At 36.4% G+C, this 25,994-nt stretch overlaps 1 protein-coding gene across 2 annotated transcripts in view; it reads right to left on the reverse strand.

The window, feature by feature from the left end:
• Uba6 (ubiquitin like modifier activating enzyme 6) overlaps nt 1-24,689 on the reverse strand; it is a 72,309-nt gene extending 47,620 nt beyond the window's left edge. The window contains exons 1-10 of one of the 2 annotated variants that reach the window (XM_021663117.2): nt 24,559-24,689; nt 23,347-23,409; nt 17,751-17,845; nt 17,127-17,155; nt 13,707-13,801; nt 12,530-12,641; nt 6,348-6,428; nt 3,540-3,662; nt 3,281-3,404; nt 339-442 (exon numbers count right to left, since the gene is read on the reverse strand). In XM_021663117.2, coding sequence (XP_021518792.1) covers nt 339-442; nt 3,281-3,404; nt 3,540-3,662; nt 6,348-6,428; nt 12,530-12,641; nt 13,707-13,801; nt 17,127-17,155; nt 17,751-17,845; nt 23,347-23,409; nt 24,559-24,629 — 897 coding nt within the window. In that variant the 5' untranslated portion in view covers nt 24,630-24,689. Of the gene's footprint in view, nt 1-338; nt 443-3,280; nt 3,405-3,539; nt 3,663-6,347; nt 6,429-12,529; nt 12,642-13,706; nt 13,802-17,126; nt 17,156-17,750; nt 17,846-23,346; nt 23,410-24,315; nt 24,459-24,558 lie in introns of those variants that run through there. The other variant, XM_021663118.2, reaches the window with a different exon arrangement.
• Nucleotides 24,690-25,994: the final 1,305 nt, after the last annotated feature.

Here is a 25,994-nt window from a genome sequence, read left to right on the forward strand (position 1 = left end):
TAAATAAGCATGATAAACTTTCACTATTGAGGAAGATAATAGCTCCTTTGAGGTACATCATATACCTCAATCATATACATAGGCATCTAGTTATAAAACTGTATAAGCTTGTATGCATATGCCTAACTTTTGCAGTACAGATGACTGCACATACTGTGTTATCTGTATTTTTATAGTATCAGCTTGACTCTAAGTGGATTTCATTTTCTTCAAATTGTTTATAAATTAAAAATAGTAAGTTTATTCTTTAAATTAACTTGAGTTAAGTAAGCACTGTATACTTTTTCTTTCTTTTTTGTTTCTTTTTGAAAACTCTTTAAGCTAAAATAAATACTTACAAAGCAAAAAGTTTTAGGAGTCTTAATTTGTACAGCTATGCCTCCATGTAAATATGGATCCAGTCCTGTAGTATCACCAATGCTGAAAGAAAATGGTGACACCACTGCAAGAAAAAAAAATATACATATGTATTTAAATTTGAAGTTATGTTATCACAAAGATATTAGTTTTCCATTTATAAAAGAAAGATTCTAAAACAGGTCTCTTTTTCTTTTTTTAGGGGGTTAGGGATCTGTTGGAAGCTATAACAAGTATTTCTTCTAATATGAGCTTTGGGACTTAAAAATAATTGAGGCAAACCAGAGACTAAAGAAAGAAGTGAGATGTACTAATTATAAAATATTAAAATGTTATAAAATGTCTATATTATGTCAACACAAAGTTTTACTTGTATATGGATAAAAGGAATAAACTGCAGCCCTGAGAAATACATTCAGGTACATAAAGACAAAACAAAGTTGGTAAAAAAGGTAGAATCTGAAACCTGTAAGGAAAAAGATTATTTAACATATCTTTAGGAAAGAAAACCACCAGAGAACATCTTCCATGTGGGTAAGAGTTTTAAATATCAAAAGGATGCCAAATTTAAAAACAAAAGCATGGGAGAAAAATTATTTTTAAAACCAGGAAAATGTCTGGCTTGGAAATCAATCTGGCGCTTTATCAGAAAATTACAAATAGTGCTACCTCAAGATTTTGCTATACCACTCCAAGGCATATATCCGAATTATGCTCAACTATCCAGCAAGGGCATTTGCTCAACCATATTTGTAGCAGCTTTATTCGAAATAGCCAGATTCTGGAAACAACCTAGATGTCCCTCAACTGAAGAATGGATAAAGAAACTGTGGTACATTTACACAATGGAATACTACTCAGCCATTAAAAACAAGGAAATCATGAAATTTGCAGGGAAATGGTGGGAACTAGAAAAGATCATCCTGAGTGAGGTATCCCAGAAGCAGAAAGACACACATGGTAAATACTCACTCATAAGAGCATATTAGCTATATTACACAGGATAAACATACTAAAATCTATAGTTCAAAAAAAGCTAAACAACAAGGAGACTCTAGGGTAGATGCTCAATCCTCATTAAGAAGGGCAAATGCAATAGACATCAGAAGCAGGAGAAAACAGGGAACACTACAGGAGCCTAGCACACAGGGCCTCTGAAAGATTCCAATGACTGAGGTATCAAAGCAGAGGCTGAGACTTATAGCCAAACTTTGGGCAGAGTGTATGGAATTTTATGAAAGAAAGGGGAGATAGAAAGACCTGAAGGGGACAGGAGCTACAAAAGGAGACCAGCAGAGCCATAAATAAATAAATAAGTGAAAAAGAACTGGGCCCTGGGTACCCTGCAGAGACTGATACTCCGACTAATGACCATGTATGGAGAGGACCTAAAACTCCTGCTCAGATGTAGCTCACAGACTCAGTCTCCAAGTGGGTTCCCTATATAAGGAGAACAGGGGCTCTAATCTGGCATGAACTCAGTGGCTGTCTCTCTGATCACCTCCTGCTGGGGGGGGTGCAGCCTTGCTAGGCCACAGAGGAAGATGATGCAGCCAGGCTTGATCAGACCTGAGAGGCTATGGTTAGATAGAAGGGGAGGAGGACCTCCCCTAATTGGACTAGGGAAGGGGCATAGGAGGAGCAGAGGGAAAAAGGGATTGGGAGGAGAGAAGAGAGGAAGCCAGAGCCAGGATACAAAGTGAATAAACTGTAATAAATAATAAATAAAAAATATTTAGACTTATAAATTTATTGATAAAGTACTGGCTGAACATTAAAAAAAAAAAAGGACGAATTTCTCTTGAAACACTAAAAAAGTATTAAGATTGAAAAAAGTCTGTGATAGAAAAACATATAATGAAACTGAAAACAGCTACCAAAGCAGTCAAAAGACTCTTACTAATGTGTTTCATGTGTCAGTTTTTACCAAATTTTAAATTTCAAAGTTTACTCCTACTCTGGCATTAATCTTTTGGCTTTGCTGTATAGTCTTATTTTCACACAGTTCTCATTTTTAAGAGTCCTGGGAACTGTTAAGAAAATGGTCAATGGTTTGCAGGAAACTAACCAAATACACATGGTTCACGTTAAAGAGAAAGAAACAGCTCCAAAGTTTAAGATTCTTAATCTCATTAATAAAATGAAAAAAAAATTGAATTAAATTTAATATTTTCATCTATATTATGAATCCATATAGCTACAGTTACAATGATCTGCAACTAATGTGAAAAAATGAGCAACTGATTTTATTTGATGGAAAGGCAAATGGCTATAACACATAGGTATTTTCTGTGTACGAAAGCATAAGGAAACTCCCTAGTGATACACAATAAGCCCTTGATGGGTGGCTGACTACTGAGAGGAAAGCCAAGAACCTGCAACAAATTTTTCATTGTCAATCTACTTTTTTACTGAACCATTTAATAATCAAAACATTAACCTAAACAGTAAGCTCCTTTTACTTACCATATAAAGTTTATAATACTTATAAAATATGATCAAATAGTCAAGTCATACATTAGACAGAAAAAGTAAGCAGAGCCACGCACGGTGGCGTACAATTGCAATCCCAGCACTCATGAGGCAGATCCAGGTGGATTTCTGTGAATTTGAGGCTAGTCTGGTCTACAAAGTGAATCCAGGAGAGCCAAGCTAACACAGGGAAACCCTGTTTCAAAAAACCAAAACCAACCAAACAAACAAACAAAAACCCCCAAATATCAACTTGCATTTTCTTAAAGTATATTTCTTTATTTTCTTCCTTGTAGTTTTATCACTGTTTAGTATGCTCTCTCTTAAATACAATGATTTGAGGCTAAGAGATGTGAAGTTCTCAATCTGAGGCGATGTGCTCTAAACACAAAAGCATATGATTATAAATATGCTGAATAACTAAAAAGGAATCAAGAAAACATAAACTCACCAGTTATCTGTTGTACAGATCCATTCAGGCCTGTCATTCCATTAATTTCTCGAAATGTTACGTATTGTCCTGTCTCAAGCTTGTGAGGATGATTTTCAAGGCAAGTGACAATGCCTGGATTAGCCTAAAAATCAGAGTACTCTACTGAAAACAAACTTATTATATTCTATTATATGAAACTTTTAAAAAACGTTTAAATATTAAAATTAGCATTCCTGTGCTCTAACAATTTAATTAAAATTAATTACTATAATCATACTTGCGTTATGTTTGAAATGAAAATTTCTTTTGGTTCTTCTCCTGTTGTATCTGAAACTTCAAATTCATCACCAAAATCACAAAACAACCTGGACCAAATTCCATGTACATCTGCACTTATAAACTGAAAAGACAGAAATAAATTTATGTGAAGAGAAAAAAACCCACTTCAATTTTGTCATTTCATAAAATTTTCACTTAGAATTAGGTATATTCCTTGAAACATAACATTATTCAAGGATAGAATGAATCTTCTATAGATCAGCTTGGGAATTAAGAAATGTAGTATTACCAGGTGTGGTGGTACAAGCCTTTAATTCTGGCACTTAGCAGGCAGAGGCACATGGATCTATGTGTGTTCAAGGCCAGCCTGGTCTACAAAAAGTTCCAGGAGAGCCAGGGCTGTTACACAGAGAAACCCTGTCTTGAAAAGTCACCAAAAAAAAAAAACAAAAACCAAAAAAAACCAAAAAAAAAAAAAAAACCCAGTGTATTTGGTGAGAAGGGTCTCCCACAATAAAATTAAAATTACCTTCAATGTATCACTATTACATACTGTTGTTTCAGCAACAAAAATTAAGGGTTGGCCATAAATTTAAAGTTCAATACAAAAAAAAAATTATCTTGGTTTAATGGTTTAGGAATGAATTCTTATTATTTTATAGAAACAAAATTTTACAGAAACAAAACTAGTGTACATCCACCAAGAGCATTTGTTAGTGGAAATTAGAAGAGGGCATTAAGATGGGAGTAGTCTAAAGAAAAAAGGCTAAAGAAATCTAAGTGCAAACAAAACCGCAAAATGTACACATGATGTTCATTAAGACAATTACAAATGCTTTACTAGAATAAATTTTATAATGGCATTATCTTTATCCTAAAATTCTATAACGAAATTATTATTTTTGTGCTTCTATCTCTTTCTATAGCTGTTATAAATCTATTCAGCTCTAAAGAGTAGTCACAAAATTTCCATGACAATGGATGGACTTAAAATGTGTAACATTAAGAAAGGTTATATATTCTCAATAGAAAAATTCTCATGTTCTTACTCATCTGAGGAATCTAGGCAAAAGTAATATATGTATATATGTAACTAAATATACCAGTGGGATAATGTATATAAAAGAGAAAAAGGATAAATATTGGAGGATAAGAAAGGACTGCATGCAGGCAATGGACAAAGTTATGAAAAAGAATATAAAGCTAATTGTTCCACTTCTGTCATAGATATTTTGTTCCTTGTGGTAGATAACACATTCTACAGAAAAATGGTAAAAACGAACATAGAGCTTTGAAGCTTTAGAATGAATATTCTGTGTAGAAGTGTATTAGACATACCTCGGTTTTAATTTTGGGATGTGTGTGTATTTGTAAGTATCTTCTTTGCTGTATTTTTTTCGACAGGGTCTCACTATCTAGCTTGGAACTTGATATATAGACCAGGCTGGCCTTGAAACTGGATTGCTTCTGCCTCCTTAGTGCTGGGATTAAAGGCTTCCACCTATGCTTGGCTACTTACATGTCAAATAAAAAAATAAAATAAAAAGCTTATCAAAAAAAAATCTTTCAGGCTCTCTTCCTGTTCCCTCTCATCAACCGCTTCCAGTATCTATTTGCTCTTCTGAATGAGAATTTAACATCCTCCCAGGGTCCTCACTGTTACTTACCTTCTTTAGGTCTATAGATTGTAGTATTGTAGTATTATTGTATTATATGGCTAATGTCCGCTTATAAGTGAGTATATACCATAGATGTCTTTCTGGGTCTTGGTTACCTCACTCAGGATGATCTTTTCTAGTTCCACTCATTTGCCTGCAAATTGCATGATTTTCTTGTTTTAACAGCTGAGTAATATTCCATGTGTAAATGTACGACAATTTCTTTATCCCTTCTTCAGTGAGGGACATCTAGGTTGTTTCCAGATTCTGGCTATTACAAATAAAGCTGCTATAAATATCACAAAACAAATGTTCTTGTTGTGTGGTGGAACATCTTATATGCTCAGGAGTAGTATAGCTGGGTAGAACTATTCCCAATTTTCTGAGAAAGCACCAGATTCATTTCCACAGTGGTTGTACAAGTTTGCACTCCTACCAGCTATGGAGGAGTGTTCGCTCCTCTTTCTCTAAATCCTTGCCAGCATGTGCTGTGGGGATGGAAGCAGATGCTGAGACTCACAGACAAAATCTGGGCAGAGCAAAGGGAGCCTTATGGAAGAGTGCAGGTATAGAAGGACCAGAAGGGGACAGGAGCTCCACAAGGAGACCAACAGAGACAACAAATCTGGGCCCAGGGTCCCTGCAGAGACTAATGGCCCAAACAAGGACCATGTATGGAGAGGACCTAAACCTGCTCCTCTGATGTAGCTGATAGGCAGCTCAGACTCCACATGGCTTCCCTAGGAAGTGGACCAGGGACTTCTCTGACATGAGCTCTGTTGCTTGCTCTTTCCCCTGGTGAGGCGGCCTTGCCAGGCCACAGAGGAAGAGGATGCAGGCAGTCCTGATGAGATTTGATAGGCTGGGGTCTGATGGTAGAGCTCTTCCTTTTCTGAGGACTAGGGAAGGGAGACAGGACAAAAGAGGGAGGAAGCAAAAGGGGGAGAGACTCGGGGGAAAAGAGGGAGAGGTAATGAATGGGATGTAAAATGAATAAATTTTAAAATATAAATTAAATTTTTTTTTAAAAAAAGGAATTGAGGTTGTAGACAGTTTTTTTTTTATATAACTCAGTGGATAGCTATAAACCATAATATAAAAAATGTTCTTCTTTTAGTTAACTATATGTCATTATTAAATTATATTACCTTAATTGGAGGGCAGTGAGAATGGCAAAAGTCATTGATCTTCTTTTGTAATGTCAATTTCATTTCTGTCACTACTATACACTGTTGAGAATGAAAGGAAGATCAGAAAGTTTACAATCACATTTTTATAAAATATAACTTCTCAATTAGAAGCATGTCAATTCAAATTTGCCAAAGAATCTGTTATCCTCACAAAAAAGTTACTATTCTATATTGTGTTTTGTTTTAGGATATATTACCTATATAGAAGTACAAAATGGCAAAACTAAAATAAAAACATAGAGAACCTATGCCCATATTAAATAAACTCCTTTTCTAAAGGACTCAAAATTGGAAACAAACCTTAATATACTATGTGTGCCTCCAGTCTCCAAAAAAGAGAACTGGAGTTTTATCTGTGAGTGTCCTATAATCACTGACCTAGCCAACAAACACTACTTTCAGACAAGCTACAAGAGCGAAATTTTAAAAGATATCGGTCATAGCTAATTTCTACAGATTCACAAAATAAATTTTTGCTTTACAATATCAGTAAAACCACAATATTATTTAAGATAGCAAATAATTTTCAATGCTTAATTTTTAAACAGTGTGGTACAAGTAGGTGTGAAAACAAGATTTTAATATGATTATACTATTAAAGGTAAAATAATTTCTTGAAAGCCACTTGCCTATCAAACATCTAAACAAATATATTCTGAGTTCTCTCAATGCTTATATACAGGAGCTGAGCAATGTGAGGTCCTGAATACTCTTCACTTGGAGCCATTCTATTTTTTTAGAATTATATTTTCCTTTTTAAAGTCATGAGGCAAGATGTAACAAGTCTTCCAGGACAAGAGACTTACTCTATTCTGCACCCTAGCTCAATGTTTCCCCTTAAAGCAACCCGCTACCCAATACTCAGGTGTCTTCTGAGACCCCTGCATTGCTTTGGTGGGGCGAAGGGCAGAGCTGTTGGTAGTAAAAAGTAATGTAATATATTGCCCACACCGTAAGCCTTTGACATTTTACATTATCATGTAAATTGTATATATTAGTAAGCTGTTATACATCAATATATGCACCACTTATGTAGCGATGAATCCAGCCTTTCTTTTACACGTTACCCTTTTCCTACCTGTTTCTGTGTGTGAAGACATGCACATGTGCACACACACACATATTTATAAATCAAGTTTTCTTTATCTATGTACACACTGAAGGAAAGGCATTTAAGTTTGATTGCATGTTTAAGCTGAACAGTACTGAAATAAGCATGGACGTACAGTTCTTTGGTAAGCTGATTTCATTTACTTTGGTTATATACTAAGAAATTGGATAACTACATTATTCTTTTAAATTAAAAAAATATGTACGTGTATTTTGCCTGCATGCATGTCTGTGTACCAGTTGCATCCGAAGCGGTAGTGGAGGCAAGGGGATGATTTTCTGTGCTGAAGTTACTGAAAGCAGTGAATTGTCACGTAGGTATATGGGGACTTAGACAGTTTCTTTAAGAATAGTAAGTGATCTTAACAACTAAGCCATTTCTCCAGCAGCAAGATTATTAATTTTGAGAACCATTTCGATGGCTTCCCAGAACCATATAATTTATACTTCTACCAATGTGGTATTAGAATTCCTTTTTTTTTCAGGGTCTTTTCTGAGACTGACATTCAACCAAGGACCATGTATAGATATAACCTAGAACCTCTGCTCAGATGTAGCCTATGGTAGCTCAGTAACCAATTGGTTTCCCAAAGTGAGGGGAACAAGGACTTTTTCTAACAGGAACTCAATGACTGGCTCTTTGACGTCCCCACCCCCCAAGGGAGAAGCAGTCCACAGAGGAGGGCTTTGCAGCTAGTCCCGAAGATACCTGATAAAACAGGATCAGATCAATGGGGAGGAGGTCCCCCCTATCAGTGGACTTGGAAAGGGGCACGGTGGAGATGAGGGAGGGAGGGAGGGACTGGGAGGGAATGAGGGAGCGGGACACGGCTGGGATACAGAGTTAATAAAATGTAACTGATAAGAAAAAAATAAAATTGAAAAAAAAAAAAAGAATTCCTTTTTTGTAGATTCTTGCTAGCCTGTCATCCTTTTTTAAATAACAACTTCATAGTTTGGGTAGGTGAGATTTCTGAAGTTTAGTTTTCACTTTATTACACAGTGGTGAGAGAGGACACACAGTATTTTTTTTTGAGACAAGGTTACATGCAGTTCACGGTAGCCTTGAACTTGCTGTGTAGCTAAGAATGACACTGAATTTATGATCTTCCTGCCTCCACCTTTGGTGTGGGACTACAGGTATATCTCACATGTGGTTTTATTTGATGATGGCAATGAAACTCAGGAGTTTTGTGCATGTGATGTAAGAATCTAGAAATTAAGCTACATTCTAGTTCCCACTTTTACAATTTTTATGAATGTCTCAAGGTTTGTTTTTATGTCCTAATACATGATATATTATTAGGACTGTGTCTTATGCTGAGGATGTATATCCTATACTTGCTGGATGAAATGTTCTAGAAATGTCTGCTACTCAAAACCTTATCTATAGTACTTCAATGTTGCACTTGTATGTGGGGGGATTATTATGTAAAGCTTGTTGGCCTTGTAATCAGTATTTAATCCAGAATGTTTCTTAAACTTTTGGCATCCTCCTTTCTTAGCCTCTAAAATACTGGGACTGTAGGTGTGTGTCACTACAGCCAGCTTGCTGTTTGTTGTGTCTGATGATCTGTCCATTAACAATATTACAGCATTGAAGTCCTCTTCTAACATACTGCATCTTCCTTCTTTAATCCTAATGTTTGTTGTCAGATATTATTGAATTGATCCCTTGATTAAATTTGTCTTTATGTCTACTCTGTGGAAAAATACCATTTCCTGCTCACTTTTGCTGTGCATTTGCATGGAATCTTTGTGTGTGTGCACACTCACACATCTGGCAGACAGAGGATTCTGCGGTGTCTTTCTCTATTCTAAAAGGATTGCCATGCTGCCCCCAAGTCATGGTTTCTCACTAAGCTAGAAGCTTGCCATTTCAGCTATCTGGCTAGGATACTGTCTAGCTCTCAGAATCCACCTGTCTCACTCCTACTGCACTGCTGACACAGCCATGCTCTGTTTTCATTTGAGTGCTAGGGATCTGAATTCCGGTATTTATGCTTGCTGAGAGCACTCTTACTCAGGCTATCTTTCCAATCCTGGAAAATCTTTTCCCCAATTTTTTCATTTTCAGTCTGTATTTACTACGAACATTAGTTTCTGATAGACGGTATATGGCTGAATTTTCATTTAATCATTTGCATAATCTAGCTAGGAATATACTCCATTTAGGAGGTAAAACTAATTTAAGGATTTAGGTTTCTCCTATTTGTTCTCAATATTTAAGTTTGCATTCCTTCATGGGAATAAAAAAATACAATTCTATTCCCTCTTGGTTGAACAGTTTGCTGGTTGTCGAACAAGGGCATCTTTAAATGTGACCTGTTCACCTTCATGGCATGGCTCTTTTCACTTTTCTTTTCTGTGTCTTCTTTACAAATGGGCTTTATATTTTCACCTGTATTCACAATGTGCAGTATGGTTCTTTTTCTTCTACAGGTGAACTCAACCTTGAGAATCTTTTGGCAGATTGGTCTGGCAGTAATAAATTTCCTCATTTTTCCCCCTTATTTAAAAATGCTTGTTTTTAATTATAGAACAATAGGCTTTCCAGATATATATAAAGCTAGGTGAATTACTTTTGTCTGAAACAGAATGATATTTCATTTCCTCTTGTCTTACTTGTTAGGGTTTTTATTGAGCAATCATAAGTCTAATGCAGACAGCAGACAAACTTGTAAATGTGACTTGTGCTTTACTTTTACAGTTCTTATCAGTTTGTCTTTCTTTTTCTTGGAGGGAGGCAAGGGATCAGAAACTAAATTATTGGCTTTGTACATGGCACTTGAATACCCTAAAACTGAGTTATATAAAGACATATATTTTGTATCTGGATACTCATCTCTTTCCCAAGATTAGCATCTTCAGGTATAGCTTCTTTGAAGAATTTCTGTATCTTTTCCTAGGTAGCCCAAAAGGCAAGTATTTGTTTATTAAGGTACCAAAGATCCTGAAAGCTCTTTTCATTCTTTCCTTCTTCTAAGTTTAGATATTCTTTCTTGCTTGACTTTAGTCCGTTAAAAACTTTTTCAACTAAAATTGTCTGATTTGTTTAGCTCTCTGTATCTAGAATTTTAAAACTTTTCCCAAGATCTTTTTGTTGAACTTTTCATTAATCTTTTTAAATTAATTTTTTATTAGTTACAATTTACTCATTTTGTATCGCAGCTGTAGCCCCCTCTCTCGTCCCCTCCCAATCCCACCCTTCCTCCCTCTTCTCCTCTCATGTCCCTTCCCCAATCTACTGATAGGGGAAGTCTTCCTCCCCTTCCTTCTGATCCTAGCCTATCAGGTCTCATCAGGGCTGGCCACATTGTCTTCCTCTGTGGCTTGGAAGGCCGCTCCCTGATTAGGGGGAGATGATCAAAGAGCCAACCACTAAGTTTATGTCAGGGACAACCCCTGTTCCCATTACTAGGGAATGCAGTTGGAGACTGAGCTGCCATGGGCTATATCTGTGCAGGGGTTCTAAGTAATCTCCATGCATGGTCCTTAGTTGGATTATCAGTCTCAGAAAGTACCCTTGGGCCTAGGTTTTTTGGTTCTGTTGCTCTTCTTGTGGAGCTCCTGTTCCCTCCAGGTCTTTCTATCTCCCCCTTCTTTCATAAGATTCCCTGCACTATGCCCAAGGTTTGGCTATGAGTCTCAGCATTTGCTTTGATACCCTGCTGGAGAGAGTTTTTCAGTGGTCCTCTGTGGTAGGCTCCTATCCTGTTCCTTGTTTTCTCCCTTTTCCAATGTCAATCCTGTTTGCCTTTCTAAATGAGGATTGATCATCTTACCCAGGGTCCTCCTTCTTGCTTCTTTAGGTGTACAAACTTTAGTATGTTTGTCCTATATTATATTTCTATTATCTACATATAAGTGAGTATATACCCTGTGTGTCTTTCTACTTCTGGGATACCTCAAATTTCATGATACTGCAAATTTCATGATTTCCTTGTTTTTATTTGCTGAGTAGGATTCCACTGTGTAAATGTACCACAATTTCTTATGCACTGTTTTTCTTAACTGTCATTAACTTCTTCAAATTTTACTAGATGTTCTTTATAATCAGTATTTTCATCTACCAGGCATTTCACTACAAATTCTTTGGCATCAGACCAAGACAGTACTTTTTTCCTTTTGAAGCTGACAGTTTTCTTATTTGAGTTCCAATGAATGTTAAAATTTGTTTTCCTGACAGATCATTTTTATAGATTATCACCTAGTGTTTTCTGTCAGTATTTGTAAAACATACCAGGCTAATATATTAAGAGCATTAATTATATAAAGTCTAGTACTAACTGTAGTCATCAGGTGCTAGAAAATCCTCAGCTAAAATTTTCTGACATGAATGTTTTTTATGTGCAGTGTACGGATATGTACTTTCTTAAATGTGTTTGTATACTCCAGAAGTGATACCTGGTGTCTTCCTCTATCACTTTCCACTATATTTTTCTGAGACAGTCTCTCACTGAACCTTGATCCCATTAACTAGACAGGTTGGATGGCCAGGAAGCAATGGGAATTAGCATAACGGATAGGGATCTGAACTCAGCTTTTCTGCTTAAATAGCAACTAATTTACCCACAGAGTCGTCTTTCCAGCCTGACAGTAACCTTTAATATTCCTAGAAATCTAATGTCACACAGTGAACTTTTCCATCTAAGCTAAATTTTCTTTTAATTCCTTACTCAAACTTTTTCTTATTTCTGTGTTGTACAGTGTCATTTACTCATATTTATTTTTTCAACTCTCTAATGCTTATTAAGCCACTGTTTATCAACTAAATATTAACCTTTAAAAGATTAAACAAGAACAAATAAATGCATATTGTTAAAAACCACTGAATTTTAGTACATATTACTGTTAAATACCCATCTCAGATTCAGGAATTCTTAGGGCTTTTTTCTCATATGGAACATTTAATAGGCATTATTTTAATTTGACATCTTTGTTGTTGTTGTTCTGCTCCTCAACATATTAGATTATACTAGTTATATAATTTCCTTGGACTCTATCCATAACATTTATGAAATACAAACCTGGTATTTTTCTAAGAAGGAGAGGTCTGTGGTTTCATTGAAAGGGGAAGAGGATGATGAGACATGAACATATGGATTTAGTTCTGCAATACGATGAAGTACAGCTTCAGCCCTAAAAAAAAAAAAAAAAAAAAAACCCAAAAAACAAAAACAAAACAAATGCTTTTACTAATCTCTCATTTGTTATATTCAGTCTCAATGATACTTAGACACTTAAATAACATTAGGACCTGGCATATGAAATTTTAATGAAAACTAAATAAACTATAGGTAAACAGATTTATTCATTTTTCCCAAGTAACTACAACCTATTTTTTTTAATTTAATTTTATTAATTACACTTTATTCACTTTGTATCCCCCATAAACCCCTCTCTACTCCCCTCCTGGTCCCACCCTCCCTTCCCCTTCTTCAAGCATGCCCTCCCCAAGTCCACTGATAGGGGAGGTCCTCCTCTCCTTCCTTCTGATCTTAGTCTATCAGATCACATCAGGAGTGGCTGCTTTGTCATCTTCTGTGGCCTGGTAAGGCTGCTCCCCACTCAGGAGGAGGTGATCAAAGAGCAGGCCAATCAGATTATGTCAGAGGCAGTGTAACTACAATCTTAAAATGTACTATCACATGCTTTGGTTGGCCTAACAATCTACATATATAGCCTTTTCCTTCTAATTTCCAACTTTCTTAAGTCTCTTAATGACAGGAATACTACAGACTTTCTTTAGACATGAGAGTAGAAATGGACTATCAGAGGGAACAAAGTGTATAGTTAAGAACAAGGAAGGTAACAGAAAAAAAAAAGAATATGTCATGAAGGCAGGAAGAAGGACAATCTGAATGAAGGAAGAGAAAGAAAGCAAAGTGCTGAGAAGGTCTGTGTGGATCAAGGAAATAAAAGCAATCTATAATGGTATAAATGTATAAAAATGTCTCAATAAAATCTATTACTTTGCTAAATAATGTTTTTAAAACTTCCTTTAATAATGTCAAATTCATTTCTAGGTAACAGTACAAAAAAAAAAAAAAAAAAAAAAAAAACCTTGACAAAGAAAATAAATATCTGCCAGTATTTATTTATCCAAGCCAGTGTCACTTTACCTTGACAAAGAAAATAACTATACTAAACTGGCATTCTCCATACATAAAACTTTCTTGACTGTAACAGTTAAAATATTTTTACCTGTTTTTCTCATTAATAACATCTTCTTCACATAAAAAGAAATTGGTCCCTAGATCCCATGTTTGGCATTTTTTTGTGTCATGAATGGTCAGCGCCTTTAAAAAAAAAAGAGGAAAATACCTGTTCATTCCAGAATAGAACCAGGATGCATAACCCCTCTGATGCTTTTTACAATGTACTAGAAATACAATGCATAAATGAGTGACAAAGAGAACAAAGTATTGTAAGAACTGCAAAGGCTATGTAATTACATCTTTATTCAGAAGACAGGATGTTTATAAACACCTGAAGAACCCTAAAAATCTGGTGGAGAAACTACATAGTGAGAGGTTTTAAATTTTATGAACGTACCATGTCATAAAAATCAACATAAACAAAATATTCAAAAAATTTATATAAAAAACATCAAAATTTCCACACTCAGGTAAGTGTAATGTACAAACTAGAAAAAATATAACTTTTATCATATCATACACCTTACGGAAAAAGATTAATTTATAACATACTGTAATAATACATATTTTATTACTCTTTAATATGAAGCGCTGAGTATGTGATACCTTCCGTATTCATTAGACTGGCAAAGTTTAACAAGTTGCCAAGACATTCTACTAAAAAGGATAATGAGAACCAATCACTCTCATGCAGTATGATGGCACTCAGAGGTGGCTCAATCTCCATGTAAAGAAATTTAGCGTAACATTTGGCATACATTTCCCCTTTAACAGAATAACCCTATTTTAGGAATCTGTCCCAAACACATTTTTGGAAAGATTCAAAAGCACTTACAACCAAGCTTATTAGATATAATTTTATTAAAAACACTAGAAACAAAATGTGCATCAACATGTAAAAATTTGTATGATGTGATATATCCACACAATGTACCTTCAAGCAACTATATGAAACATTTATCACTATGCAGTAATCTTACGGACATGTTAAGCAGTACAAAGCAAGGCACTTTAAGAAACAATAGGAAGAGACAGAAACAAAGTTAAATATGATATTTATATATGCATATATTTGCTTACATTTAAATATAAATGAAAAGTAAATCAAATTTAAAAATGGATGTTCTAAAGAAAACACGGCAGATAGAAAGAAAACAGACTAACCTGAAAATATTTTGTTTATGCTTACTTTTGAATAAAAACCCCAAAGGAGTAATATTGAATTTAAAAAGTGATAGCTATGGACCCAACCTGAAATAATTTAAACTGTTCTTGAGTACTTTGCATATTAACTGGAGGAGTTATGGATATAGAAGCTTTCAGTCAAAAGCAAGGGATTTTAGAGAAAAAGATATTAATTTTCAGTAATTCACTAGTAATATTGAAACCATTTCGTATAAGTTAAATATAATATAGGACAGGCAAATGGGCTATCATTAAAAATCATGAATCTTACAATAAGAGAAAATACAATTATGGAAAGTAAAAAAAGTAATCCTTTATTCCTACAGGTGAATCAGAAATTTTTGAAATAACTTGTAATATTAAACTTGAATATACTTCAGTGTTTTCTGATGATCAATGTCTTATCTCTTAAAGTGACATAGATTATGGAGGTTATGTTATGTCAAAAGAACCGAGAAACTTGAAGGTTCCACTAAGAAAGATGAACCAGAGATGGCTTGGTGGTTACGAGTCCTGGTTGCTCTTCTAGAGGACCTGGGTTCAATTTCCAGCACCTACATGGCAGCTCAAAACTGTCTGTAATTCCTCTTCCAAAGGCAGGCAAAACACCAATGGACATATAATAAAAATAAATAATTTTTAAAATGCTTAAAAAAAGTTTCTGTACTATTAAAAATGGAATAAATAATGAATAAAAACATCATAGTACATTTAAACACAAGTTTATCATGGTCTACGCATATATAAAGTTCATTAGTCACAGTATGGGACGGTCAAGGATGACTTTTGGAAAGTGGTAAACAGGCAAAATTTCAGTATAATATTTATACTGCCTTTTGTACATGCAGTCTACACACATTAGTGAAATCAGTGATCAATGAAGAGAAATTTTTCTTTCCAAAATATTACAACTAATAAATGAGGAGGTAATAATAACTATAATAAATGAAATAATGAATCTAGGCAATGATGATTTATGTCTAAAATAATAATAAAGAAGAGAAAAATAGAATGTTATCGTCTCCTGGTAGAACGCAGTATACCATAGTCTTGCCAAAGGAACCAAATCTCAGTTTGATTCTGGATAGGACTACCAGTTTATAAGAAAATACAAGGCACAAGTATATCCAGCAAATATTTTCATCCTTTTTGTTTTATTGGGATAGGTCTCATTTTGTAGCTCTGGCTGGCCTGGAACTCACTATGCAGACTAGAACCAGCTTGGTCTTCAATCTGCAGGTCTTCTTCCCTCTTAACTTCAAAGTGTTGGAGTTAGACATGTATATGTGTCACAATATGACTATTTTCTTCACTAAATAAATTTTGTTAAAGTGAAGGGAAGGGAAATCTAGAGAATAAAAGAAAAAGTTGCAGTATACAGATTCTCCTTGGCTCCTGAATAGAACAAAATAAACTTTATAAAAAGATATTTCAAGAAACAAAGCTGAACTGTCAACTGGGCATTTTGCGTTCATGCTGGCAGCTTTCAGGGCAGCAATAACACCACAGACTTCGTCATATTTAGTCTTTAGGGTAATCCCCTCCTCTTGTTTAGTGCTTGATGAAGCCAGCTCTCATGCTGTCAGCAGCACTATGGAGACAGGCATATAGCTGGAAACTCAGAGTAACCTCTGGTCCAAAGTCCACAGAAAAACAAAGCTGGCTACAACCAAATGTGAGCTTTGCAAACAAATTCTTTGACAAGCTACCCTCAAGATGACTGTGGCGCCTACAAATACTGTCGGCAACTTGGAGAGATCCTATCAGAATAGGCTAAAATTGTTGCCCATGAAACTGGACATAATAAATGATGCTGTTAAATTTTGAAGTAAATTATTTTATAATAATAAAAACTAGTACAAAACATTAAGAAATTAATACATTTTAAGGTGTTAAAATCATACTACACTGTGGTTATATTAAAGATATATACTAAAATATTTAAGTAGAATAAAATATATGAAGTTCTTATTAAAAGAATTTACCAGTTGTAGCCAATGGGAATGAGAAGCAAATATATGAAACATACTACATGTATTGAGTTGGTAACTGAAGCTGTGTGATTGGTAATGAGGAATGTTTTAGGTGACTTTTTATGTTTAAGTTTTCAATAAATTTTAAAAAAGAGTAATATAGCATTAATGATTCTGTTATATAAAAATATGAAGAAAGAATAAGACAAAGTACAGAATTACTACAAATCAGGAAAAATAACAACAACAACAAAAAAAAAAAACCAGTTCATAACAAACCACTTTTCATACTATGGATATATACTCACCTTAATCCCTGCAAGAACAAGATTCTTTGCTACAAAGGAAAAAGAAAAAGCAAAAGCAATAACTTATCATTGCAAATTCATACCAAATACATCTTCATGGAGCGTCATCACATTTCTGAGTAACTATAACTTTTTAAAACTTGTTTAAGAAAGAAAATACATGTAGAAAAAAATGAATTGATACAATTTTGCATAATTACACCATATACTATTCATTTTTCAGTTTTAATTAATATACTATATGTAACCATAATGAAGTAAGAATGATCATTAAGCCAGATATAGTGGCATAAGCCTTTAACCCCAGCACTAAGGAGGCAAAGGCAGATGGACCTTCATGAATTCAATTTACATAGTAAGTTCCAAACAGCTAGGGTTACATAGTGAGACTCTAAACAAAACTAAATAAAACAAAAGGAACAACCAAGTGAATGGCTTTTTTTTTTTTTTTTTTTTTTTTGTGGAAGACCATACCTGTGCTACAAACTATTTTGTCAACAAATCTGATCAGCATTTTGAAGCTAATTTCCTTTAAAGAAAGTAAGAGAAGAGTAATAATCTTTATCTTATGTAGCTCAAAAGTGTCACAGAAATTATGGAAAAACAAAACAAAACACTGCTTACCAATTTCCACTCCAAGCCCACCCATACCACTTAAGAAGACATGAGACTTGGCCATCTTCTGCATTGCTGTGTCACCAAGAACGTATCTCTGTCGACTATATGTTAAACACAATGAAAAACAAAATAATTATTTCATCAAATAAAATATGCCTTAAAGTTTTGCAAACTAAAAGCCACAACACTCGAGTCTGTGCAGAATTGTGTTCGATGATCTGTACAGTACTTAGTTAACCAACTGAACAATTTATCTGAGAGAGTTAACAGGAAACAATAATATAGCAGTGCTTGTAGATAATACAAAAACCAATACATTCTTATGAGAATCAGATATAAAAGTTTGGTGTAAGCACAAATAGTTTTATCAACGCTTTGGTAATATTTATTTCTGAAATTAAAATACTGATACATGTAATGTATATCAAAATAATTTGCATAGTTTAGTATTTCAAAAGCCTAGAAATGTTGTTTAGTTAGATCAATACTGTATCTTTATAATTTCTTTGTTACCTAAAGAAAAAGAGAATAAAACTGGAACTTTTGGCAGGTAGGCAAGTTGTTTTACTTGCAGTACTGGGGACTGACTCAGAGGAAGAGAGGAATCAACCAACTGAATTGTATACCCAGCCTAAAGCCTGAAATTTTGTTTTTCAATTAGTATTTAAAACTTGGGTTTCAGGAGTAAAAACTATACATTTTTTTCTATTAATTTTGGTTAACTGTGTTTGGCCTGCTTTCCACTCTATGAGTTAAGTTAGACCATTCTGAATGTCTTTGTTTCTTTGAATAAATTACAATGGAGCTTTTCCTCTGAGATTGTTTTTTCACTTTAAAGTTTTATTTTTGAAATCAAAGATTATTACATCATTTTTTTCCTTCTCATCTCTTCCTTATGGCCCAGCTTCTCCCTATACTTTGCTCTCTTGCAAATTAATAGCCTCTGGCAGCTTTTTAATTGTTGTTACACACACAAACACACTGCTCAGCATATGAATAATGTTATTCATACGTATATGAATAACTGACCACTTATAATTAGCCAACTGGGGGACTTTCCTCCCACTCTCAGCATTCCTTAGCTGCCTATAGCCTTTTGTCTCAGGTTGGGACCCCTTGAGATTTCCCTCTTGCACATTAACATGGTTTATTTATAATGTACTGTGGGATCTATAAGGGTGCTCACAAGGGCTAGAAGGTATCAGATACCCCAGAACTGGAGTTACAGGAGGTTCATGAGCTGTCTGATGTGGGTGCTAGAAACTGAGGTCTGGTATTCTGCAAGAGCAGTATGTGCTCTTACCCACTGAGCAATCTCACTAGTCTACATTTATGAGATTTATTCATCTTGATTAATGTAATGGTCAGTGATTTTCAGTTTTTCTGACCTATTATTCTGACATTATTAAGTAGCCAAGCCACACAGTACTGAATATGATCAGTAAAAAGAAATCACCAAGGCAGATTACAATAAGAAAGTCCTAGCTACTAAAATTTCTACCTCTGGTAAAGGGATATTTTAATGTAGTAATCTTAACTGTACTTCCTTGAAGCTATGCAAAACTCATCTAATCCCTCTTTACAGATGAAGATCTGTAGACTGTATTCACAATTCAGCATCTTCTCCCTTAACACCTCCAATCACAAAAATCATTCCCAGTACCTCTCAATATTCTAAACATTTTCTTCTGGATGCACTTCAATGATCTTCAGTATGTGTCCATATTATTTTTTAACAACAATATTCCTGGAGGCTGAAGAAATGCCTCAATAGTTAAGAGCACTTGTTACTGTAACAGAGAAACTGGATTTGATTCTGGACACCCACGTAGTGATTCACAACCATCTTTAACTCCAAATCCAGGGGGATCTGATGCCCTCTTCCAACCTCCATAGGTTCCAGCCATGCACTTAGTCCTGGGCCCCCACCTTTGCCTACACTAGAGGTGGTCACAAAGTCCCAGCCAGGTTAAACTTCCACACTCCTTGTAAGGTCATGTCCAGCAAGCACTTGCACTTCATGCAAATAAGGCATTCCCAGCACCTTAGCCCCAGCCAATAATATACACTCAACCTGAAAGCTTCTACCCACTTGCAAATGTTTAAATAGCTTTTGCTCACCACTCCAATTCAATAAGCTACTCAATGAAGTCTGCCTCTCAGAGTGAGCTCTCATCATCCCCCAGGAGCTCCTGTCTCAGGTCACTGGTCTGATACTGGGCAATTAAAGGAGAGGAAGTGCAGTAGGAGTGGTATCTGCTTATTTGTCTGTTTATCTATCTTTTTTTCTTTTAAGGTGGGTTCTCACTATGTAGCTCTCACTGTGTAGCTATATAGATCAGTCTGGCCTCACCTATATTTTATATGTAAAATGAAGAATTTCTGGTTTGTAACAGAAGAAAGAAATGCAACTGGATTCTGGTAGTCTCCCTAAATTAAAGAGCTATAAATTTAAGAAGCTAGAATTAGGACAGAAGATGATTCACCAGGTAAAGATAAAGGCACCTGTCAGCAAATCTGACAACCTGAGTTCAATCAATCCCTGAGACCCACAGGGTGGAAGGAGAAAACCAATTATCTCTATTTGTCCTCTGACCTCCATACACATGCCATAAAATAAACACACCACGGAATGAGCGCACTGGTACATACACACCCATACAGAGAGACAGGGAGAGAGAGAGAGCTTTCTTTTCTTTCTTTCTCTCTCTCTTTTTTTCTTTTTTATTAGTTACATTTTATTACCTCTGTATCCCAGCTGTATCCCGCTCCCTCATTCCCTCCCAAACCTTCCCTCCCTCCTTCATCTCCTCCCTGCCCCTTTCCAAGTCCACTGATTGGGGAGGACCTCCTCCCCTTTCATCTGACCCTGTTTTATCAGGTATCTTCAGAGGAGGACTTTGCAGCCAGTCCCGAAGAGAGAGCTTTTAAAAGTTAATGACATACGAGAAAGTTAGGATTTTTAAAGTAGAGGTCCACAATTGGCAAGTTTCTCCAACTTAAATTAATTTGAGTACAGATTAGCAAACACACCTGATAAGCTAGGGTTAGATGGAAGGGGAGGAGGACCTCCCCTAGCAGTGGACTTGGAAAGGGATAGAAAGAAGATGAGGAAGGGAGAGTGGGATTGGGAGGGAAGGAAGGAGGGGGGTATGGCTGGGATACAAAGTAAATAACCTGTGATTAATATTAAAAAAATAAAAAAGAAGCTGAATTTACATAAAAGCATGAAGAATGTGAGAAATGAGAAAATAGGGATAAATACATATTTTAAATTTTAAACATTTTTAACTGTTTAAGTCACAACAATGATACAGTAAACTTATAACACGCATAGAGCTAAATGTAAAACAATGATTGCACAAATATTCCAATAAGAAATTTATAGTTTTATACAGTAGAAATGATACTACTTTAACATATATTATTGTATCAAACTAATAATAATTATACTCAATGAAGTAAAAAGTAAAAAGCAGGGCAAGAGAGATGGCTTAGCAAGTACAGTACTATGTACAAGCCAGAAGCCTTGAGTTTTACCCCTGGAACCCATGGTAGAGAGGAAAATATCCAAATCAGCTGGGAAACAAGGTGGTTTACAGGAGTGTGTATAGACATTTCATTATGCCTCATCCTCACATTCTTAACAGTCCCAATATCACAACAGTATTGAAAGTCCACAACATATTCTGAGACTAAAGGCAAACTCTTAACTATGAGCTGTAGTATAAAAAAAAACAAGTTACATACTTCTAAGATAAATCAGCAAAGTATTCTCACCTAATATGGATAGAGAAAGGAAGGACAGAATCAAAGACACACCAAAACTCAGCAGGATAAGCATTAAAACTGTTTACTCAGCTCTTTGTCTGGCATCTGCTGCACATGTTATCATAATTGCCATATGCACTGCCCTTAAGGCCTTTCTGGCTGCAACTGCATGCTCTCTCTGTTGCCTTTGCATACTGCCTGCAGCTTTCCTGAACACAAATTTCATGTTCTGGCCCCAGGCCATTCACTGGAGCTTAAGCTTCATCCTCACAGCTTTGAGCACTGCTCTGTCAGAAGCTGCCTGTAGGATGATGACCCTTCCACTCCAAGGTCTCATTGCATTTAAGTTCCCAGTCAAGTACAGCATTCCCACTGTACTACTGTTTGGCATGTAGAGACAGGACAGAGCCCTTAATGGATGCTGATACTCTCCCTTCACAAACACATTGCTTAAAGTACTGGTAGACAATTCTTCCAGTCCTCTCAAAATGGAGGACAGGTTTTTACATAGAAAATCTAGTGTACGTTTTTGAATAACTCTGTATATGTCAAAGGTTATGTGTACAAGTCCAAGGACTTCTGTAGAGTTTGTACTCTCTTTCATCATGTGGATCTTGCGGACCAAACTCAAGTTGTCAGGCTTGGTGGCAAGTGCCTGTACTCACTAACCATTTCTCCAGCCCTGAGAGACTGGTTATATACACCTGAAGCTGAGAATTTAATCTGAATTCATCCTTTGTTTTTGTTACTCAGTCCTAAGATGTTAGGAACAACAATTCAATACCAATGTATTTCTTAGTTTTCCAGAGATCTCAAAAAGCCACTAAATTCTCTGACTCTCACAATTGCTAAGTTAGAAATATCAATGCATCTGCTTTGCATATTTCTTTAAACAGTTATCACACAGATTATAGTACTCTCAGTACTATCAGAAGGAGGGTCTTTACCCACCTTAAAATTACCACATTAAAAACCACAAATGTAGAGAAATTTTTAATCAGAACATGGCTGCTCTGGCAAGAGAGCACATCCAATCCAGCTGGAATACAAACATATTTTTAATCCTAGGAGACAGGCAAGCAGATCTCTGAGTTCAAGGCCAGCCTGGTATAGAGCAAATTTCAGGTAAAGAAAAGCTTAGGTCCTGGCACAGTGGAGGTAAAGATAGTTTGCAGAAGGAAGCACCCATGTTTGAAAATGATTCTAACTGAGTGGCTTTCAGAGTGACCAACCGGAGAAAGACTTGATAGACTAGGATATACCCAACTCTCATGAGAAGAAAGAGAAAGGGAAAGGGAAACTACTTAAGTGGCAATGAGAGGGGGGGGAGGCAGTTTTACTGGGACAATAACAGAAAGAGGGGTTGCAGAGAGAGCTCAGGTGAAGAATGAATGAGCAAGAGAATGAGAAGGAGCCAGGAGATTATAACTCTCAGTCACAGAATATTTCTCCTGTATCTATGTATTGTATTTTCTTGAGACTTGACTGAAATAATTTTCCTCCAAATTTGAAAGCATAACTGAAGTAACCAAAGAAACTCCTATACTACCAAGAACATTAGTAAAGCCTCTTGTCTAAACTCAAGGCATTTACTTTCATATTGGACAATAAAATATTTCTTATGCCTACCATTTAAGTCTAAAAATCCCTGGGGCTTATTACATATTAAAACTTTCATACTACATATAGTATGAGAAAAACCTACAAAAATCCCAATTTTAATTTGAAAGGAACTTGTAGGATACAATATTCTGCAAGGGCACAGTTTTCAGACAATGAGATTCTCTACTAACAATCAGAAAATGTGGGTTTCGGTCTCTGAGGTTCTTACCTGTATAATCCATCATCGATTTCCACAGATTCTGATGACATGGTAGGTAAATTTTTACTTGCACTACAGAGGAAAAAAAATAAACTTTTTATTATGGCTTTTAAATATTCATACTCCATAAGACCAGTTACTAAAGATCCTTATATACCATACCAAATGTATGTTTTATTAGGTATCATTTTCCTTATTTTTTTTTTTTTTAATGTGAAGTTAATTTCACTAACTGCTGCTATGGGCAATGTTTACTGTTGAAGTTTTAGAGCAACCAGACAGTAACTGCACTCTCAGACATTATCTAGCTAATAAAATCAGCACATTCATACAACATACTATTCTGGCAATAAAACTGTATAAATAATAATAATGATGATAAAATAATGTCACCTGTGAGACAATAATAATGCTCCAACTAAGGGGTGGTTCTTTGTATTAAATAATACTTCTCAAGTCGTTTTTAGTAGCATTTGGCCTGGGCAGACAATACTATTACTATTACTTAAACCTAGTACCTGAAGTATTTGTTTCAATATGCAGTGTAAAAAGCTAAGAGATTATATTAAATGAACATAATAAATCCATCACTTCTATATTTGGTATAAAGTATTCTTATACCGGGCCAGATACAAGTTGGGCTTTATTAATTCTACGATGACTGAAAGAGAACGGACCCAAACACAGGTGAAGAGTACACCAGGATCCCACCCCCATAATTTTCCAGGCTGGGTAAGAAAAGCTACAAGACCCTCAGTGGGAAATCATCACAGGAGCCGTGGGCTCCTCCCCGCGCCTCAGCACCCCTGTCCCCAACAGCGGGGTGCTCGGGAGGGGGGTCCAGACTGCAACAGATTCATCCTGATTTGTGCCCTCAAGTAACAGATTTCCGAGGAGCACGGCAGGAGGACAGTGCACAGTGGCCCAGGCAACAGGGGCCACAACTCGGTCCCGACCAGGCCCGTCAGAAGTGCTGACCTGAGCGAAGAACGCTAAAGCCCTCCTGGAACAGCGAAGACCCGGCAAGAGCGAGTCTGCTCGGCGGAGCGCGAGCTGCGAGGCCAGCGCCCACGCCGCCACACCCACCGCCCGCTCGCCGGCTCGCTCGCGGGCGCTCCGCGGGGCCCCGTGGCCTCTGCGCGCTCTGACGCGCCCGAGCGAGCCCGCGCCGGCGTGCCTGCGCTCCTTCCCGCCAAGCCCGCCCGGGGCCAGGCCTCTCACCTGCAGGCTCCCCAGGAGGAGCAGGACGCCTCTTCCCGGGGACGCACAGTCAACGACTCGGAGCGCTCCATCGCCTTCCGACGCTCTGCAGCAGCCGAGGAGGGAGGTAGGAGAGGAGGAGGGGCCGCGAGGGTCAAGGGGCGGGCGACGACGTCAGCAGGGGCGGGGCTGGGGAAGTGCGCCCAGGGCAGTGTTTCCGGTCAGCCCCAGGGACACCGGACTTCCGGTTTGGGCAGGTGAGGGAGTGGCTAATGAGGAGGGCCAAGTGCGGAACCGAAACACTGAAGTTAGCGCTCGACAGCCGCCTGCAGAAGGAGTTTACCTTGCAAGTCCTTGAGTATTACAGCACCCAGAGGAGATCATTTTCCGAACAACAACAAAGGCGTATCTGGGCTGGGATTCCACTTAAAAGATTCTGTTTAAATAGTATTGAGGCTCAACTACGTGTGAGACGCGGGTACAGATTTCTGTACTCAAGTGACTCTTTAGAGCTGTAAAATTTGCCACTTTCATTTTATGGAAGAAGAAAAGGAACTTAACAGTTAATGATTTAGTCAAAGACATAAAGCCATACCAAGATTACTAGCTCTTGTGTCTATTTCTCATTCAATTCTTGTTTCATTGACTCTTCTTACCATTTTTAGAAAACAATTGTGTGGACACAACAATTAATAGAACCAGTCGTATATCTGAAGAAACATAAGCCTAATTTAAAAAAATTGGCATTTATCTATACATACAATACAACGTTCTGTAAAGTATATTTTTACTTCAAATTCTATTTTGAGAGGAGTATCTTGACAATCCTGCATTATCCCGTGTGTCCATCCCCTCCATGCTGTTTCTAAAGCTGAACATCTCAAAAAGCTTGGAAGCTTTTGTTGACTATCTGTTACATCCTGGTTTCATCTTGTAGGATAGGCATTTTTTTTTCAATCCCATTGTGGACCTTTTTTACCATACCATTAAAATAAACTAGGATTATGTCTAATTCTTTCATAGTTCTGCTCTAGCACTATATATCTCCGGTCTTTTTATTATAAAAGGGTTTTTTTTTTTTTTTTTGGACACATGCATACATGCTGCTAATTTTTCCTTCCCTTTAATTAAAGAAAACACATATTTACATTACAATTCATTACAGCAGCAAAATTAAAGTTATGAAGTAACAACAAAAATGGTTTTATGATTAGAAGTCACAACATGAGGAGCTGTGTAAAAGGGTCAAAGGATTAGGAAGGTTGAGAACACAGTCTCAAAGGTTCTACTGTCCCCCTACCCTACCATGGATTTTAGTCAAATACTTTAACACACAGGCCTTGAAGTGTAGTTACCATCCAAACCCTGAAAGCAGACATCTTATATTTAATGAAATATTATATAAATTATTTCAAACATACAACAAAATGGTGATTCATATCTTAACAGTTTTTTTT

This window comes from Meriones unguiculatus, chromosome 3, assembly GCF_030254825.1.
Source record: "Meriones unguiculatus strain TT.TT164.6M chromosome 3, Bangor_MerUng_6.1, whole genome shotgun sequence".
Lineage (NCBI taxonomy): Eukaryota > Metazoa > Chordata > Mammalia > Rodentia > Muridae > Meriones > Meriones unguiculatus.